General features: G+C 31.7%; 1 protein-coding gene across 1 annotated transcript; it reads left to right on the top strand.

Moving 5' to 3' along the window:
* The first annotated feature begins 13,171 nt into the window (after positions 1-13,171).
* Positions 13,172-19,742, top strand: LOC130825319 (PI-PLC X domain-containing protein At5g67130-like). Its single transcript, XM_057690484.1, has 9 exons — positions 13,172-13,323; positions 13,418-13,489; positions 13,583-13,708; positions 13,860-13,997; positions 16,001-16,099; positions 16,227-16,530; positions 16,771-16,994; positions 17,113-17,199; positions 19,315-19,742. Exons 1-9 carry the CDS (start codon positions 13,309-13,311, stop codon positions 19,465-19,467), a joined length of 1,218 nt encoding a protein of 405 aa, XP_057546467.1. The 5' UTR covers positions 13,172-13,308; the 3' UTR covers positions 19,468-19,742.
* Positions 19,743-19,969: the final 227 nt, after the last annotated feature.

Genomic DNA, 19,969 nt, shown 5'->3' with positions numbered 1-19,969 from the left:
TATATTTATATATGTATCTTTATGCAATTGGTTACGACTTACAAGCATTGTAGGAGTATTTACTTATGTTCACAATGCATTAGAATGAATTTTGCAAAGAAAAATGAATTAATTGAAATGGAACATGTATAATTACTTTTTTTAGTTATTTTTTTTAACAAAATTACATTAAATTTTTCATTATCATTTTCACTATTTATTACCAACAACAAAACGATCTGTAAAATTAATTAGTCTATAGAAAGAAACATTAACAAATTTAACAATTTGTCTTGTATGAGATAGTCTCACTATGAAATCAACCCATACAAGCAACTCAATAAACTTTAATATAAAAAAAGGAATAAATGAAAATAACTAATTGTATTTCACACAAAAACTAAAAAAGAGAGAATCAATCATCCGATAAAATAAAGCTGTCGGTTTTTTTTTCCCAGAGTAATCATAAAATAAAATAAAATAAAATAAGGAAATTAAGAATTTTTTAAAAATTTTTTCAAATGAAAAATCTAACTGCATCATCATTAGTAAACTATAAACAATCCAAAACCCACGTACCACTTTATCAGGTTATAATTTGTCACTTTAAAATTATATGTAATCATTTACAGTGTGTTTGGTAACTGAAATTAAATGGTGGGAATGATAATGGAAAAATAGTGCAATTTTGTGGGAATATCTCTTGACAATTTCATTGGTCATGGACTCATGGTTATACTCTTTCAACAATCACATTTTCTTCACAAAATTCATTACAATGCATTATTTGAACATTTAGTATTAGCCAATTAGGTGGTAATGAAAAATTATCAAACTTTCATTACCATGAGAAGATGTATATCATGAAACTTTAAACTCCAAATCATTCTCATTCCCACCCTTTAGTACCGATTACAAAACGGGTCGTTAAGGTTATAAGTTATCAATTTAAGATTGTATGCAATCATTTAAGGTTAAAATTGGTTATTTTAAGGTTATAAGTAATCAGTCAGTTTATTTATAAGTGATTGCTTTAAAGTTATAATTGCTCATATTAAGATTGTATGGCATTTTAAAGTTATAAGTGATCATTTTTAAATTATAAAATGATCACTTTAAAAGTTTAAGTAATCATTTTAAGGTTATAGGTTATAAGTGATTACATTAAGCTGTAAGTGATCACTTTAAAAATGTAACTAATCACTTCAAGGTTATAGGTTATAAGTGATTACATTAAGTTGTAAGTGATCACTTTAAAAATGTAACTAATCACTTCAAGCTTATAGGTTATAAGTGATTACATTAAGTTGTAAGTGATCATTTTAAGATTATAAATGATCACTTTTAGAGTGTAAGTGATCATTGTATTGTAATTAGTGATCACTTTAAGGTTATAAATGATTACTCTAAAGTTTTAAGTGATTACTTTAAATTATAAAATGATCACTTTAAAATTGTAAGTGGTCATTTTATGGTCTTAAGTGATCACTTCAAGATGGTAAGTAATCTTTTTAAGGTTATCAACTGATTAGGTGAAAACTAGTAGTGATTACTATAAAAGTGTAAATGATCATTTTAAGATTATAAATGATTAAAGAGCATAAGTGATCATTAAAGATTATAAAGTGATCACTTTAAAACTATAAATAATTATCTTAAGGTTAAAAGTGATCAATTTAAGAATGTAAGTCATCATTTTGTGATTATAAGTGATTAGTCTAAGACTATAAGTGATCATTTTAAAGTTATAAGTGATCACTTTAAAATTGTAAGTGAGCATTTTAAGGTTGATCACTTTAAGACTATATGTAGTCATTGTATGGTTATACGTGACCAACTTAATAATATAAGTGATCATTATAATGTTATAATTGGTCCCTTACTATTATAAGTGATCAGTTTAAAATTATAAATAATCAATTTAATGTTATAATTGATTATTTTAAGATTATAAGTGATCAAATTAAAGCTATAAGTGACCATTTTAGAGTTATAATTGATCACTTTAAGTTATAATTAGTGATTTTAAATTTGTAAGTGATTAATCTAAGGTTGTACGTGATTAACTTTAAGATTTTAGAGTGATGACTCTAAGGATATAATTTATAAGTATCACTTTAAGATCATAAGTCAACAATGTACAGTTATAAATGATCATTTTCATATTGTAAATTGATCACTTTAATAATATAAGTGATTACTTTAGGTTAATTATTAAAGTGCACATTTTTATTTGAGATTTAATAAATATACATAATTGACTAGTTGAAATTTAGAAGTGATAATTTTTACTATTAAGTTGACCAATTTAACACTATGAATCATCCATTTAATACAAAATCCTTCTCTCTTCTATTATATTATTAATTATTAATGCTTAAAAAATAATCATATACATGCTTAATTTGATCAACAGAATACTTTACCATGTTGTGTCTCTTCTTCGATTTCTCAATAACAACCATCATCTATTCATCTCACGTGGCTTCTTGTCGTTTGATTTTTCAATTTCTTGTTTTCTCTTCCTTCTAGTTATTATAATTTGGTGGATTTGATGGTTGAGGCTTCATGATATATTATATATTTTAATACGTTCTTTTATACGAGACCATTTTGGGTTAGAATTGTGGATGCAATACATGTTTTACTTATATGACTATAATATATTTTAATATTTCACTTCAAATGAGAGGTCGGCGGTTGAAATTCGAATTAATGACCTCTTTTCACGTTGGCTTTTGATACCATATTAAAGAATCAACTCAATCAATAGCTTAGGTTGATAGTTGAGGTCTCAGATATGTCATTTACTCTAACACACCCCTTCATATAAGAATCGTTTGAGCTAGAAGTGAGGATGACTAAATACAACATAGGTTCTCCTCATAAGCCCAAAATATATTATATACACTAACAACATTAAATATATTTCTCAACTAATATAAAAAAAAAAACTTAATTTTACACTATAAATACAAAAAACACAAAATTCAAGAACTAAAATGAAGGTAAACACTTATTGACCTTGATAGCCATGCTTGACACCGTATTGACCTCGTGAGCCATAATTCTACCTTTACAGCCATACGGGTTTAGAGTCAATGACCATGACAATAATTTCGCCAGAAACTTATTTTCTAAAATATTTTCGTCCAAACTCTTTTCTCCTTTTCTTTTTTCAAAATTTTGTTTTAGAGAAAAGATCTATCACGGAGTATGCATGCTCGATGCAATTGATGACGAATCAAAACAAATTACTTCCAAGTGATTTTTGTTGTAGTTGTTAAAACAAAGTTTCCAATCTCCAACGATGACTCCAAATTGCATTTAATGTATACGAATTTAGTGACCTACGCTAGGATTGAACTTTGTTATCTTTATAAATTCGTTAACCAGCTTCTATATAATAATAAGACCGCATCAAAGAAGAATAGACTGTACATAAATCTGATAAGGTTCTATCCTAAAATTAATTGGTAATAGAAAAGTAGCCCATTAAATATATATATTAGTCAACCTCCTTCTAATTGTTCGGTGTAGGATCACATGTGATTTTTTCTTTCAACACTCCCCTTCATTGTTTTTTATGGAAGACGATATATTTTTGTTTCCAGTTAATCGAAAACTGTCGGCTTTGATACCATGATAAATTTATTAACGGACTTGTACACAACAAAACCCGCATAAGTGGAGAGTTGTTTGCATATAAATCTGATAATTGGTAATAGGAAAAATAGCCTATCAAATTTATATGTTAGTCAACATCCCTATAATTATTCGACGTGGGAAACTTATTATATTTCCAACAATTTTCTTGCTGAGAAAAAATTAACAAATTATAAAGAAAATACTTCATTTGTTTTTCGAAATTTGCCATATTTGTTCTTTATACCGAGAAAATTACAGAAAAAATAATCCGAAAACTCATCACTCAAAATAGCAAATTGAGCTCTAACTGGATTGAGAGTCTAGGTGCTTTATTTGATGTCCGAACTATATGGATTATTACTTATTATAGTCCGTTGTCATATTTTTCATTTACATTCGTGCTTTTATTTTGTTACATTTTTTCATTGGAAATTTTAGTTATATTTTTAATTTTCACTAGTGTTATCAACAATTAAACAATAAAAAAGTTACATTTAGGTCAAATTAAATGAAAAATTGACGTTAAAACAAAAAAAATTAAATGTAAAAAAAGCCAAAATGGCAATCGCACCCGATATGAGGTCTCGAACTCCTTTTAGTTACTTATTATAATTATAATTCTCTATCAACTCATCTAACTTCCTCTCTTATACTAATTAGCATAAAAACTTGTATAATGTACAAATTATATATATATATATATATATATATATATATATATATATATATATATATATATATATATATATATATATATATATATATATATATAATTTATAGAAAAATGCAATCACTTATTATCGTTATAAAAGTGAGAAAATTATAATACGGGAATAATCTGTGTTGTCCTTTCATTAACTCCAACCAATATCTATATAATACAAGATGGTAACCGTAGAATTAGTAAAAACCGTCACCAAACCGTCACCAAAGATAATGAAACTGCTGAAAGTGTGATAATGAAACCGTCACCAAATATCTGATGTATACCGCGGTGTGCACATATCCTCAATACCCCCCTCAAGTTGGAGCATGGGGTTCAAAAATGCCCAACTTGGACATAAGTAACTCAAATTGGAACTTTCCGAGAGCCTTAGTGAAAATGTCCGCCAATTGAGAAGAAGTAGAAACGTGAGATGTTGTAATCAAACCCTCGGAAATAGCATCCCGCACAAAATGACAATCAACCTCAATGTGCTTCGTACGCTCATGGAAAATCGGGTTTTTGGCAATATGCAAAGCAGACTCACTGTCACAAAAAAGGGGAATAGCTTTGGGATGATGAACTCCCAAGCTCAACAACAAACCTTTCAACCATTTCAACTCACAAGTAATGGCGGCCATAGCCCTGTACTCTGCTTCAGCAGATGATCTAGAAACCGTATGCTGTTTCTTGGTCTTCCAAGAAATTGGAGAATGCCCAAGAAACACAAACCAACCTGTCAAAGACCGACGAGTGAGAGGGCAAGCCGCCCAGTCAGAGTCACACCACCCCTGTAAAGAAAGCTCACTGTCTGCACTTAACAAAATACCTTGTCCAGGAGTACCTTTCAAATACCGAACTACACGCATGGCAGCCTCCCAATGATCAATGCGAGGCTCCTGCATAAACTGAGACAAAATATGCACCGAGTATGCTAAATTTGGGCGAGTTACTGTAAGATAAATCAGACGACCCACAAGCCGTCTGTAAGGCGCAGGATCCGAAAAGCGATCTCCTGTAGCTAGACCAAGTCTGTGGTTTTGTTCCATAGGAAAGCCACAAGGTTTCGCCCCAAGTAAATCGGCCTCAGAAATAATATCCAACGTATACTTACGTTGACAAAGAAACAAACCCTGTGAACTTCTAGCAACTTCAATACCCAGAAAATATTTCAAACAACCCAGATCTTTCATTTTAAAACAGTCACTAAGATATGCTTTGAAAACACCAGTGGCAGCGGAATTATTACCAGAAATTATGAGATCATCAACATATACTAAGACATTTATTTGAACTGTGCCTTTAGTATAAGTGAAAAGAGAGTAATCAGAGTAAGATTGTAAGAAACCATACCCTTTCAAAGCAGAGACCAACTTAGCAAACCAACAACGAGGGGCTTGTTTCAAACCATACAAAGACTTGCGAAGACGACGCACCAAGGACGGATCAGAACTCTCAAAACCAGGAGGGAGTTTCATGTAAATCTCTTCATCAAGATCACCATGAAGAAAAGCATTGTGAACATCCATTTGATGAAGTTCCCAATTCTTAGAAGCCGCAATAGCAAGGAAAGCGCGAACTGTAGTCATCTTAGCAACGGGAGCAAAAGTCTCATGATAGTTAATTCCGACCTGCTGATGATTGCCCAAAACAACCAAATGAGACTTCAAACGTTCAACTTCGCCATTAGACTTGAACTTGGTTTTGTAGACCCACTGGCTACCAAGCGCACGCTTACCCGCGGGTAGATGTTCCAAAGTCCAAGTTCCATTGTCCTCCAAAGCCTGTATTTCATTCTGCATAGATTTTTGCCAATCCAAAGATTTCATAGCCTCTTTAAAAGATTTTGGTTCCTTGTCAATCACAAGGGCTGCAATAAACTTCCTATAATTCACAGAATACTTATGACAATGTATGTAATGTGCCAGAGGATAAGGATTACCTGAAGAAGCATGATTAGACCGAGAGTTTGAAAGAGACGGATTATGAGCAATGACGGAATGAGTAACAAATGGTTTCCCAGAAGGATCAACAAAATCACGGAGCAAAACCGAGGGATACTTATCCCGAAAACCACGACCCAAAGGCTCCGAAGAAGAGAAGTCAGTGGTAGGCTCAGGGGACAATGAAGCAGTGTTGTCTGGCTGCTGTGGCTGCTGATCAGCAGCTGAAGGAGAGGAAGACGCGCGCTCCCACAGTAGTCCATTACCTACGCTCGGGGAATCTGTAGCGTATGGAGCTGGCTGCTGCGAATGTGGCTGCTGCAAAGGAGAAATAGCTGGCTGCAGACTGTCCGCATCTAAAGTTTCTAAAGTATCAAACTCCAAAAAATCATCATGAACAGGAATAGGTCCATCAAAAGTATTAGGAGCAATATGGACATCTTCCGGGGATCCAAAAGGGAACACATCCTCAACAAACTTCACATCTCGGGAAACAAAAAACACCTTTGAATCAAGATCATACACTCTCCAACCTTTCATACCGTATGGATAACCCACAAACACACACTTTCTACTACGGCTAGCAAATTTATCGCCATGAGTTTGCTGATTATGCGCAAAACACAAACACCCAAAAGTACGTATGGCATCAAAAGAGGGGGGTTTGTTAAAGAGGATTTCAAATGGTGTTTTGTTGTGTAAAAGTGGAGTTGGTGTGCGATTAATCAAATGAGCAGCAGCAAGGACACACTCCCCCCAAAAGTAAATAGGTAATTTGGCCTGAAATCTCAAAGCTCGGGCAACAGATAAAATATGTTTGTGTTTACGTTCCACTCTCCCATTTTGTTGAGGCGTACCCACACAAGAATGTTGAAAAATTATTCCAGTCGCATTGAAAAACTCAAACAAACAATTAAATTCATTACCATTATCACTTTGCACGATTTTAATTTTTTTGATTAAACTGACGATCAACCATTGCAACAAACATCATAAACATTTTAAAGACCTCCATTTTATCAAGAAGTAAATAAATCCAAACTGCTCTAGAATACTCATCAACAATTGTCAGAAAATAACGAGCCTTACAAGAAGAAACATGTCTATACGGCCCCCACAAATCACAATGCACTTTTTCAAAAATTCTAGAAGCTCTATTAGTACTCAAAGGAAAACGAACTCTAGAGTGTTTAGCACGCATACATACTTCACACCCCTTATCTAAAACATCTCTATTATTACGAAGTTGAAGAAGCAACTTTACTACTTTCTCGGAAGGATGACCCAAACGACGATGCCATAAATCCAGGGACGAAGCTTCAATCGCACCCACTTGAGGAACCAATTCCGTATTGCTAAAATAGTATAATCCGTCTCTCCTAGTTCCCGTCCCAATCAGCTCCTTCGTTGGGTCCTGTATGACACAAATGTGTTGAGTAAATTGAACAGTACAATTAAGATTGTCATTAAGCTGTGAAATAGAAAGCAAATTGCAACGCAAATCAGGAACAAATAAAACGCCTGTGAGAGTGAGTTTATCCGACAAGCGAACAGAGCCAATTAAAGAAGCATTAACAATGTCACCATTGGGCAATCCAACAGGACAATTAAAACTCTCAGTGTCGAACAACAAAGAAATATCTCCTGTAACATGATGTGTAGCGCCGGTGTCAATGATCCAAGAGGTGGAATCAAACTTAGGTGGCGGCGGTGGTGGTGTTTCACCGTCCACCATTTTACTGAAAAAATCCTTGAGAAAAAAAAATAGTGTTTAACGTGGCTCCGATACCATGAGAAAACTATCGTACGGGAATAATCTGTATTGTCCTTTCATTAACTCCAACCAATATCTATATAATACAAGATGGTAACCGTAGAATTAGTAAAAACCGTCACCAAACCGTCACCAAAGATAATGAAACTGCTGAAAGTGTGATAATGAAACCGTCACCAAATATCTGATGTATACCGCGGAGTGCACATATCCTCAATAAAAAGTATAATATTTTCAATAAAATATGATAATTGACATAAACTACTAATGTCTGGGGTCCACAACATCTGTATATTCTTTCATATTCGCTATTAAGGTCCCATTTAATCTTTTAATAATATTTGTTAATTAATTTTAATTTGTAGTGCATTTATATTTTATAAGTTAAAACATAATCAAATACGATCATGTTCAATTCATTTCAATTTAAATTTTATTAATATTATCATTTTTCCATCTTCCAATTACAAAAGAAGTGTTTGATTTGATGAGATTGTAAGGCAAAAATCAGCATCAATGTTTGGTGAGCCGCTTCTTTCACGAAATAGTAACAGTACATGAGAAAATGCATCATTATTTTAAACAATAATAATGTGTCGTGTACACAATCAATTTATTTTTACACAAGTATTTCTATGCAAAATTATCATCTTGTTTGAACCTCTTAAGATATTTTGGAGTATAACTATTAGCTTAAGTTTTTAGTTGAGTTGGTTTATTGACATGGTATTAAAAGCCAGCTGACAAGAGATTACGGTCCGAAACTTAACCACTCTTCATTTAAAGTGGAAGATTTAGCATCATGTATGAGGTGAACTTGTGTTGCATCTACATTGTAGGTCAAAGGGTTCTGATGTGATAAAATACGTTAGAGTATATAATATATTATGGTGCTTCAACCATCAACTTGAAATTTTAATTAATTTGATTTATTGACAATTTCAAAACTGAATATCAATTAATTTTTTAATTTTCCAATAAATCAGTCTGCCTTATCATCCAAGAATACACAAAGGCTACTCAAATTTCCCTACAAACAAATTGAAGGTAATATACTAAAACGCAATTTTGAAATGACAAGCTATAAAACATACATACAACTTGGACCAAATACAAGTCAACAACTACTTTTGGAGATTTTTTCACTAAACACAATCCATTATCCATCCATCCATTACGTATCAAAAGCCTCTAAGGCATTGAAACCATTCATTTTTGTACAATTGAATAACAATTCTCTATTTAGTTATTTTATCCAACTCAAATAATAGAGTATCTTCTTTTAATATAAATTAAGAATATTTATAAACATCCTAATTTTATTCTCTATTCAATTATTTTATCCAACATAAATTAGTAATCAACTTCTTCTAATATCAAATATGTATTAAAATTATTTTTATTTATTAACATCCTAATCTCAAACTTTAGCTTAACTTATTTTATTCATAAAGAGGTATTATCCTTAAACACCTTTGTTTTCAAATAATCTAAATCTAAAAACAAACAATAAATAATAATAATAAAGGGAAATTCCACATGGTAGCATTCATTTTTCATGAAATGCCAATGGTAGCACTTTTTTAAGAAAATTCCACATGGTAGCATCCAGTTTATGCACAAACTAATTGCCGTAGCATTTTCCATTAAATTCTTGTTAAATTCCGTTTAATTCATCATTTTGTAATTTTTTTTCACATGGTAGCATCCAGTTTTTGTTTAATTCACAATTTTAACGTTTAATTCACCAATTTAATGTTTGATTCACCGTTTAATTCATTAACGCCCATAAATATTGTAATAATTTTGTTTTCATTCAAATTGTTGGCATTATAAAGTTCAAAAGGTAAGTAATCAAACACTATTAAAAAAGTGCTACTACTGGCATTTCATGAAAACTGAATGCTGCCATATGGAATTTTCCAATAATGAATTAAGAATATTTATTAAATCAAGCTAAAATACATATTAAAAAAAAAGTAACTATAGTATTTATGGAACATAGAATGAATTTCAATAATACTGATATTTACTAAGTTTTAAATCGAAACCATTTTATTAATATTGATTACATTTTTTTTAGCACAAATTCTTGTGAGAGACGGTCTCTTTGAGAGACCCTCTCTAATTAGGCCGGTCCATTATATATGTTTTAAAATATTGTAAGTAGAGTAGTAGACATTAAGAATGATGTAAGTAGATATTTAAGATATTGAAGTAGGCATTAAGGATACGGTATGTAAGCATTAAGGATAACGTAAGCAGGCATTAAGAACACGATAAATAGACATTAATCTTTAATGGTCTGGGCTTGAGATATGTCTTTCAAAGAGACGATCTTTCAAGAGACTAGCTTTTTTAGGCCTTAATTTTTAACTTTTTGTTCATGAGTTGTTTATTTTTATATTTACTTTGAAAAATAGGAAAACATTTAATGAATTATGTTCACATTAGACTTATTGATTTAACTCAAAATTAACATGTTTGCTTAAATGACCTACAAAAGCTTGTTTAAGGTTTAATACTTTAACCTAAACCCTACCCAATTTATTAATTGGGTCAAAAGTATTAACCAAAACCCACTAATTTCATGTTAGGTTCAATTAGATTAGCAGATCGAGTCAGTTTTTACTAGGCCTATATAATAGGTTCAATGTACATTGAAGGACCGAAGAAATGTTTATAGGGGTAGTTGGAGGCGCCATATCCATGTTTTAGACTACTTTGTTCTTGCCCTCTTGCTTCTCTCGTTTCTTTTATTATTAGTTTTTTTGTTTTCTTTATTTTGTAGTTGGTTCTACTTATTTTATTTATAGGCATTTAATTTATCTTTTCTGTGTAGTTACGTCTCTTTATCTTTTTCGAGTTGGAGGACTCCTTTGGCCGTGCTCTCATTTATAGGTATGAGTTGCCGACGTCCTTCCCTCCTCAGACCCTATCCATAGTTTTTTTATAAGTAAAATACACTGAATAAGATGATGATCATCAACCCTTCATCAACTTATTCAAAGGATGTCTTAGGCTTGTTACTTATTTAAATATACACAAATTGAAGAGATTAACGGAGTTGTTGAATTTCATTCGATATTCTGACACCAAAGTGAGAATTACTTTCTTTAGTGTGTTTTTTTGGAGGTCACCAAATGAATGTATATTAAAAAAGGTCATGTTCAATTATGCAAAGGAGCACTACCCCCAAAGTGAACTTTTGGAGGAACCTTGAAATGGACATTTAAGTTAGTGAAATAAATTCAAAAAATTTGTATTCTAAAATGATTATCAATCAAACGAAGCTAATAATCAGATTTTTAATATACATTTGATTTTTTAAGCAAATTAAAACTCATACATCAATTCGTTTACTTGAGGTATTAAAGATTATTTATTTCAATTTAAATTAGATTATTAAATAAAATAGAATTTCTTAAAAGAATGCATATAGCACGCTACCAACAATTAGACTAAAGTCAACTAATTTTTTTTGAAAGGAAAGTCAGCTTAAGTTAAAGATGGAGTTGTTTTCGTTTCACTTATAATTTACCACTTATTAGTAATCTGTATTTATAAAATTACAATAATCTTAAAAAAGTTCGAAGTCTTATGCCTATCTCATTACTTCGTCTCAAAAATTATCACGGTTATATATTGTATAAAATTAAGAAATAATAAAACTATTTGAATTATATGAATGGTATATTAGAGAAGAGGTGGAAAATTTTCTATAAAAGAGACAAAATAAAAAAGTGACATAGAGTATTTGCCAAATTTAGGCAAAGAAATCCAATCACCAAAAGTTGCACATTAGGAGCTTGTTTGGTATAAAGTAGCTATAGGGTAATTATTAACAGTATAAGTAGATATAGCCTATGAGTAGTATTAGTTGTCTAGCTAGCTATGGGTAACAATAGCTGTCTAACTTGCTATCTAAACTATTCTTATTTTATAAAATTAGCTGTCAGAATAGAAGTTGTTTTGTTAATTAATTTTAAATTCTTATTTTTATTTATTTATTAAGTTTACAATTATTTGATTTAAATCAAACTTCTATAATAATATGAAAAATGAAACGAATACCACATAGAAAAAATTTACATAAAATGAGAATAACTAAAATTCAAATCAAAATAATAATCAATAGTAGAATATTGATATCAGATTGAAAATGAGAGATAGATGAATGAACGATAATAAATTAAACGTAAGAATATAGATATCAGGATAGTGTTTGTTTGTATCTAGGTATGTTGATAAAGATGGTGGTGAGTAGGGATTTTGGTAGAGTTTTGGTATAATATTTTTACTTAGTAGGGTAAATGATGCTGGCTGCCCCTAATTATAATGGTGGAGATGGAGTTATTTCTGGGAGAGAATAGGTTATCATGGGTATGATGGATAGTAGTGATTAGTTATTTTAGGGTTAAAAAAGTTACTTACTTTGTGATCAACCAAGACAAATGAAAAGTTGTAACAACCCCTTAACTAAGTGCCAAGGTCAATGAAAAGTCAAGGATTATCAAGATAATGTCACAATAATAATTAACTAAAATAGATAAATTTAAATGTTACCGTAACATTCTTAAAACACTATTTTTGCTATTATTTCTTTAAAGGTCATAAATAACAATGTTTTATAAATAATTATTAAATCATTAAATGCTACTTTATCAAACATCACTATAAAGTTTTTTAGAAGTACTACCTTCATTTTTTTTCTTCTTATTTACTTTTTACAAAGTTTTTAAAGCAAATTTTAATCTTTAATATCTCTAAATACACATCATAAAAAACTATAAAAATATATAATAAAAAAATATACATTAAGACGAATCTAAAAAGATTTTAATTTTTACATAGATATATTTTATCTTTTATATATATTTTAAAAATCATAATTAAATTTCTCAAACAATAAAAAAAAATAAAGGGAGTACTAAATAACGTTTTAATGAAAGTAAATCATTAAACACTACTACTTAAAAACGTTAAACGGAACACTCGTATAGAAAAGACGGCTCAACCACGGCAAGCAGTCTAGGAAGTTGACATGACACCATGTTATCCACTCTTTTCTCTCAAGTCTATTCTCAACCGTTTCCCTCCTCTCTCCCCCCCCCCCGCCCCCCCCAAAAAATCTCCCCTCTCCATTTTGTAATATAAATTTTATTTTATTTTGTTCTTTTTCAAAAACCAACCAACATTCACTAAAGTATTTCATTTTTTAGCCAACATTTCCACATTTTCCCTTTGCTCAAGCTTCAACAATGGCGCTCATTAAGGTATTTTCTCTCCTCTCTCCTCTCTCCTCTCTCCTCTCTTCTACTTTCTATCTCCTCATTTCTTCTTCTCTAACTCATTTATACAAATTTGCAGTGGAAATTCGAAGTACTTATGGCTCTGTTTTTGATTTTTGTTCTCTTTTTCAACTTCACCTCTGCTGTCCAGGTTTCGGTTTAAATGTCGAGATATTATTATTTTTTTTTTGAATAATTGTTGAATTTCCATTTTTGAAGTGCTTCTACTCTTTTCTCATATCAGAAAGTCGGACAAATTTGTGCTGTGCATCGAAATTGTGATAAAGGACTTCACTGTGAAACTTGTTTAGCGGAAAAGAATGCTCGTTCTCGTTGTACTCGAATTCAACCTATTAATCCTCTCTCTAAGGTATAATATGTTTTCTAAATTTCTTTTTGTGATGAAGGTTTTTTGTGGTTCTAATTTGAATTTTGGATTTTATGATGTTAATTTTTTTTAGGGTTCTAAAAGTTTATTTTTTGATGACTTTGAAGTGCCTTTTGTTTTTTAAATTTGAAAGGTGAAAGGATTGCCATTCAATAGATACTCGTGGCTAACAACTCATAACTCGTTTGCTAAAGTAGGCCTTAAATCAGACACTGGTGCGGTGATTCTCGCTCCCACTAATCAGCAGGATTCTATTACATCTCAGCTTGATGTAAGCTTACAATATTTCTTTGAATCATAGGGTTTTGGATGCGTCAATTAATTTCATTGCATGCAAGTTTTGATCAATGCTCATGTGATGTGGTCATGTGGAGTAGATTGAGTTTTATTTTGATACATGATGATGATTATTATTGATTTGCACTGTCAAATGTTGATTTCGTTGTGTACAATAGTGTACAAATAGTGTATAGAATTTTTCAATTTGAAGGCATGGCAAGAGGTTTGATTATTTTGGAATGTAGCAGGAATACATAGTCTGCTTTCACACTGATATTTTTTATGACTTTTAAAGTAAACGTTTTAGAAGCTGTCTAACTGATGTAAACTTCGGACTTGAACATTCAATGGGCAAGTGTGACAAAATTAGTTGTGACTTGTTAACCTTTTGGCAGTTGTAGGAGTAGTTTTGATCATATTCTAGGCCTTGTTGTAACTTGAAATGTACAATGATCTTAAATAGGTTTAAATTTTTTTCCTAAAGGCAGTTTATTATTGTATGCTATGCTATGTTTGTAGTTCTACATGTGCATTGTCTTAGGTTGTTTTAATTTTTTTTTATTTTATGTTGTTTTTAGCCTTTTTCTAATTTCTTTAGACACTTGCATGTTGCATGGAATAACTTGGATTTATTTTTGGACTGGTTTAGGTTATGAATTCAAACTTTCTGTTCTTTGCAAAATGATATTCTGTACTTAAATTAATTAGGTAGAGAGTTGGCTCTAAAATATGAAGTAATGCTACATCGTCTGATGTAGCTAGTTGGAATTCGTATACCTTAAAGCGTAATGACATTAGATAGCAGCCACTCAAGTTGAAGGAATAACTTATTTATGGACTTATTCTAAGTCTTAAATTATTCAAATTTCTAATGGTGTTAGTTACAAGATTTATGTCATCCTAACTATTTTGACCAAGGTGATTAATATCATGTGCACAAATTTGATTTAAGAAAGGTAGTTGTACATTATTTTTAACAAAAAGTAAATGGCTTGCAACTTCTCCTATGTCAATTATGTCGACACGATAATAAAACACTAAAGAAAGACTAAGTGGACCGTACAGTGTCTTCTAATAAACTGCTCTTATGTCTGTTATGTGGAGTATACAGCTTCTTTGTGTCTTTAAGGAAATGATTTTAGTGTAAAGCTGGTCAGTAATAATTATTCTTGGCTTCTAAAATAAGAACAGCATGCTGATATTATAATGTAAGCATCACTTTGTTTGGTAAAAAGTATCAAACCTTAGCCACCAAGAAATCTGCTGCTTTGCCTGGTGTGACTGTATCGATCACACAAGTGTACTTTTGTGTTAACAGATGTTGATTACTTTTTTTCTTAGCTTCTTATCCAATTATGAATCTTGTGTCTTGTGAGGCTATTTTGTGGTATGATGATCAATTAAGCATTGCTTGGACTTCTCCTGCTTCTACAACCACTGTTTGTTACATCACATTTTAAATGAATTATGGGAAGCATGCTTCATAAAAGAAGTGGTAAAGGAGCATTGTTTTTTGTACCAAATCACATGTCAAAGGCACAGGTAGGAAGCTAATTTAGAATCGATGGAATATGTATACGGATATAGAACACTGTTGTTAACTGGCTACATCTAGACTTTTCAGATTCACACTGGGTAAATAGATCAAGTCGAGTTTTTCTTAAAGAAAAATATTATTGGATTAAGAATGTTTTTAGCTCAAGTATTTTCCCTTGATTTCCTTGTCTATTGAGCTATGCTCATGTATGGATTCCTCAAATTGTAAAATGTCGCAAGTGAATACTTACTGTGTTCACAGCTTTATCTCAGGGAAATCATTTGATGTATTCACAAGTTTTCTTAGAAGGAATCCTTTTCACATTTTTTATGGGTGGACTTATCTGTTAGAATTTATACCATAATTGTGCTCCCTTCTTTCCTATAAAGAAAATACAAGGCTGGTTTCCAATTTGCTATAATGCTTAGCTGTGATATTTGGCTTTTTATATGTTACAGAATGGTGTTCGAGGATTCATGCTTGATATGTATGATTTTGATGATAATGTCTGGTTGTGCCATTCCTTTGGTGGACAATGTTACAACTATACAGCCTTTGTAAGTATATCAACAATGAGCTTTTCTAGCCTGCTGAAATAAGCCAAGTCTATCCTTTTTTGACACTCCTATAATTCCTTCGTATTATATTTTTTCTCCAATCATCTGATGGGTTGTTATTGTTTAGAAACCTGCAATAGAAGTTCTCACAGAAATGCAGGACTTCCTGGAGAAAAACCCATCTGAGATTATCACCATATTTGTTGAAGACTATGTTACCTCACCTAAGGGTCTGACAAAGGTGTTTGACATGGCTGGGCTTAGAAAATTTTGGTTTCCAGTATCTAGAATGCCCAAAAATGGGGGAGATTGGCCAACAGTTGATGATATGATTCAGAAAAATCAACGCTTTATAGTTTTCTCTTCAAAACCTTCTAAGGAGGCTTCTGAAGGGATTGCCTACAACTGGAGATATGTAGTGGAAAATCAATGTGAGTACACATAATTATAATTAAAGGGAGCCTAAGCAAGAGATGAACAAGAAAAAAAATAGTTTTTATAAAATACTATTTAATATTTATACCTTAGTGTATGTATAATAATTGACTTACAAATATCGATAATTTTCTTTAATCGCCTATGTTTAACAACATAATCTTAAGCTGCTAGTGTGGTACTGAATCATCATACTTAAATGATTTTGATCTAATTTCATTATTATATCATATCAGATGGCAATGGTGGGATGATTGCTGGCTCATGTCCAAATCGTGCAGAATCACGTCCTATGAATACTACCACTATATCCTTGGTGTTAGTAAATTATTTCCCTACAATACCGAATTTAGCCTCCGCCTGCAAGCACAATTCAGCTCCACTAGAAAGTATGCTGAGCACCTGTTACACTGCTTCCGGGAAAAGATGGGCTAATTTTGTAACCGTTGATTTCTACAAGGTATTAAACATGAAATAGCTACACCTATGTCAAAACTGTTAAAGAAGTAATATCTATTGCCAGGATTCAGCTCCTTGGTACCCACTTATATGTTTATTTTGTTGCTTTGATCTTTAAGAGAAGTGATGGAGGTGGAGCTCCAGCTGCTGTAGATGAAATGAACGGTCATCTAATCTGTGGATGTGCTAGTGTAACTGAGTGCAAGGTGAGTAAAATATTGTAAAAGATTCTTCTTGCAATTGTTGGCATTTGAAATTCTTGAGGCATTATATCTTATAAATTCTAAATGGTAAATGCTTGATTCTTAATGGATCCATTAAACGTATTGGTTCTATAGATTTTGAAATTACTTGTTTTATTTAAGTATCATTCTCGATGGAGTCAATGATTTATAGTTGTTTGGATTAGACTGAATTATAATTGACTATAGTAATGGCTAGTTATATCATATGAATTTATTTATATAAATTTGCAGATGATGTTTGCCATCAATGGTCAATTAGAAATAACATCGAGTAATTTGATAACATTAAGATAATGAAATGTAGTAATATCAAGATGATCTTTTTACTATATGTTGGGATTGGGGGTGTTCAATGGGTCGGATAAGGCAAGGCTGGGCCAGGCTTAAGTAAATATGGGCTAGGATAGACAAGGGCCCTTTAAAATTAATATGGGCTTTAAATGGGCCAGACTTTGAAAGCTCGACCCGGCATAATCCGGCCTATCAATTTATAACAATTATCAAGTATAATAATTAAATTGGAAAAATAGTGATAATCCCCATTGACATTGTCATTTATAATATCAGCAAATCTCATGTGAGACGGCCGCATACTTGCGACCACTCACAGGTTCGGTCCATAATTTTGAAGTTGCAATTTTAAAGCTTGAATTGGACATTTTGAACCTTGAAATAGACATTTTAAGTTTTGAATTTGACAAATTTTAAACCATTGAAATATATATTTTAAGTCTTAAAATGAATATTTTTATAGTTGGAGTAGGCAAGTAAAATATAAAAACTAAGGGTTGGAGTAGGGGTTTTAAGAGTTAGAATTGACATGTTAAGTGGTGAAATGAGTATTTAAAGGGTTGAAGTCGATAGTTAAAAAATAAATTAAGTCTCTAGAGAAGAAAGATTGAGGCTTGGAGCAGGGGTTATAAGTGTTGGATTTGGCTTTTTAAGTCTTGAAATGTGTGTTTTAAGGCTTGAATACGGCAAGTATAAAATTCTTTTTGTTCGCACACGTGAAACTGCTGCATACAAGTTTTTGTGTTATAATATTTAAATTATACATTGATTATGCTATTTACAAAGGCCCGTTTCCGACCCTTATTGAACCCTTTTATAGTTCGCTTCATTTTAATTATAGTAGAGCCCGTTTTTGGCCCTGCCGTTACAAAGCCCTTCTAAAATGGGTCGGATAAGGGCTCAAAATGGGGGTCCGGCCCATTGAACACCCCTATTTGAGATCGATAACTGGCATTACTGTTTTTATATTGTATTGAAAATTCAGTTCATTATATGCTAGATTCAGTACACTATCGTTTGATCAATTCTCAATAATTTTCAAAAGTGTTCTTGATGTGACTTTATGAAAGGAAAAATTAATAAGCTAATCCATGCTCTAATTAGAATCGTTGATTAAATACAATTGTTTCAATATTGATCATTGTGGGATACCCCAATTTGGTAAGATACACAAGAATATTGAGATGGAGGGAGTATGCATTACAACCAATTGAGTTCCCATATAAATATGATATGTTTTGGGAAAAGTAAATTAGTTGATACTTGATAGTCTTTTTATTGAGATTATTTAGATGTTTATTGGTTTTAGATTATAATAGACCATATCAAATTGACTTATTAAGTCACATACATTCCATATTTACATGAAGTTGCTGATGATGTTTGTACCTTGGGTCAATCGAAGACAACCCATTTGTTATAAAGTTGTGTACAACCTCATAGCTGGGGCCCGGGGGCAATGGAATGTATTTGTTGATAGTCACTTTATTGAGAATTTTCCATTAGAAGAAACTTTTTAGTCCTTGTTTGTAGCTCTGCCAACATTAGATGGAATTTAAGATAACTGCAAGTGATCTCCAAAAGTATCCTACAACAACAACAAAAAGAAAAACAAAGTGCAAATGTGCTAGTATGACGAAGAAAGTATAATACAATATATAGAAAACGAATTGCTATATTTTTGAGTTTATCTTTGGGTTTGCCTGCCATGTTTGTGAGTTTTTCGTTTTGTTTTGTGGGGTTTGGAGAGTTGATGACTAAAGAGGTGTACTTTAATGTGAACAGCCAAACATGACATTTGGATCCTGCAATGTTCCTCGAGCTGATGCCACCACGCCCAAAGCATCACCCATTGCAAACATGGGTTGTTCAAGGCAGTTGTTTCAGTTCTGGTGGATCATTGGGACTATTTCTCTTGCCTCTTTGATATCATTTTGATCCTGTTTCTTTTGGCTGTGTATACTGCCGATGGTTTGTACATCTTCCTTACCTTTTAATTATTTTTGTTTTTTGGGTGCGGGTGGTGGTTAGGGTTGTGCAATATGGAATTCGTTCCTGTTCAGAAATTCAGATTAGGAAAAATGCTATTCAATCCAATTCGATTGAATATTTGAAAAACTGAATCAAGTGATGTGGCCTGGTTTGATATTTTTTTTCATATTTGTTCAAGATTTTTCTAGTAATTCAAAATTTGAAATGTCTATTTGATTTCAGCTCGTTTTATATGAAACCTTCCCACCATAAAACAAGTTCATATATTAGCCCATTTCTTTAATTGATTACTTTAATATCGGAAGTGGTCGTTTTAAGGTTATAAGTAATCACTCTAAAATTATTAAAATTATTATTTTAAAATTATAAGTGATCACTTTAAGATGAAATATGTGTATTGGTCCAGTCCGATAGAAATGGTCTCACTGTGAGACCGTCTCATTTAAGA

Source organism: Amaranthus tricolor, chromosome 1, assembly GCF_026212465.1.
Source record: "Amaranthus tricolor cultivar Red isolate AtriRed21 chromosome 1, ASM2621246v1, whole genome shotgun sequence".
NCBI classification, from domain to species: Eukaryota; Viridiplantae; Streptophyta; class Magnoliopsida; order Caryophyllales; family Amaranthaceae; genus Amaranthus; species Amaranthus tricolor.
This window is presented reverse-complemented; position numbering and strand designations above follow the sequence as displayed.

What these genes read in the sequence shown, in the direction of transcription:
- LOC130825319 (XM_057690484.1), top strand. An exon ending in CTATTAATCCTCTCTCTAAG is followed by an intron (nt 13,709 to 13,859) that starts GTATAATATGTT and finishes TAAATTTGAAAG; the next exon opens with GTGAAAGGATTGCCATTCAA. An exon ending in ATATGTAGTGGAAAATCAAT is followed by an intron (nt 16,531 to 16,770) that starts GTGAGTACACAT and finishes ATATCATATCAG; the next exon opens with ATGGCAATGGTGGGATGATT.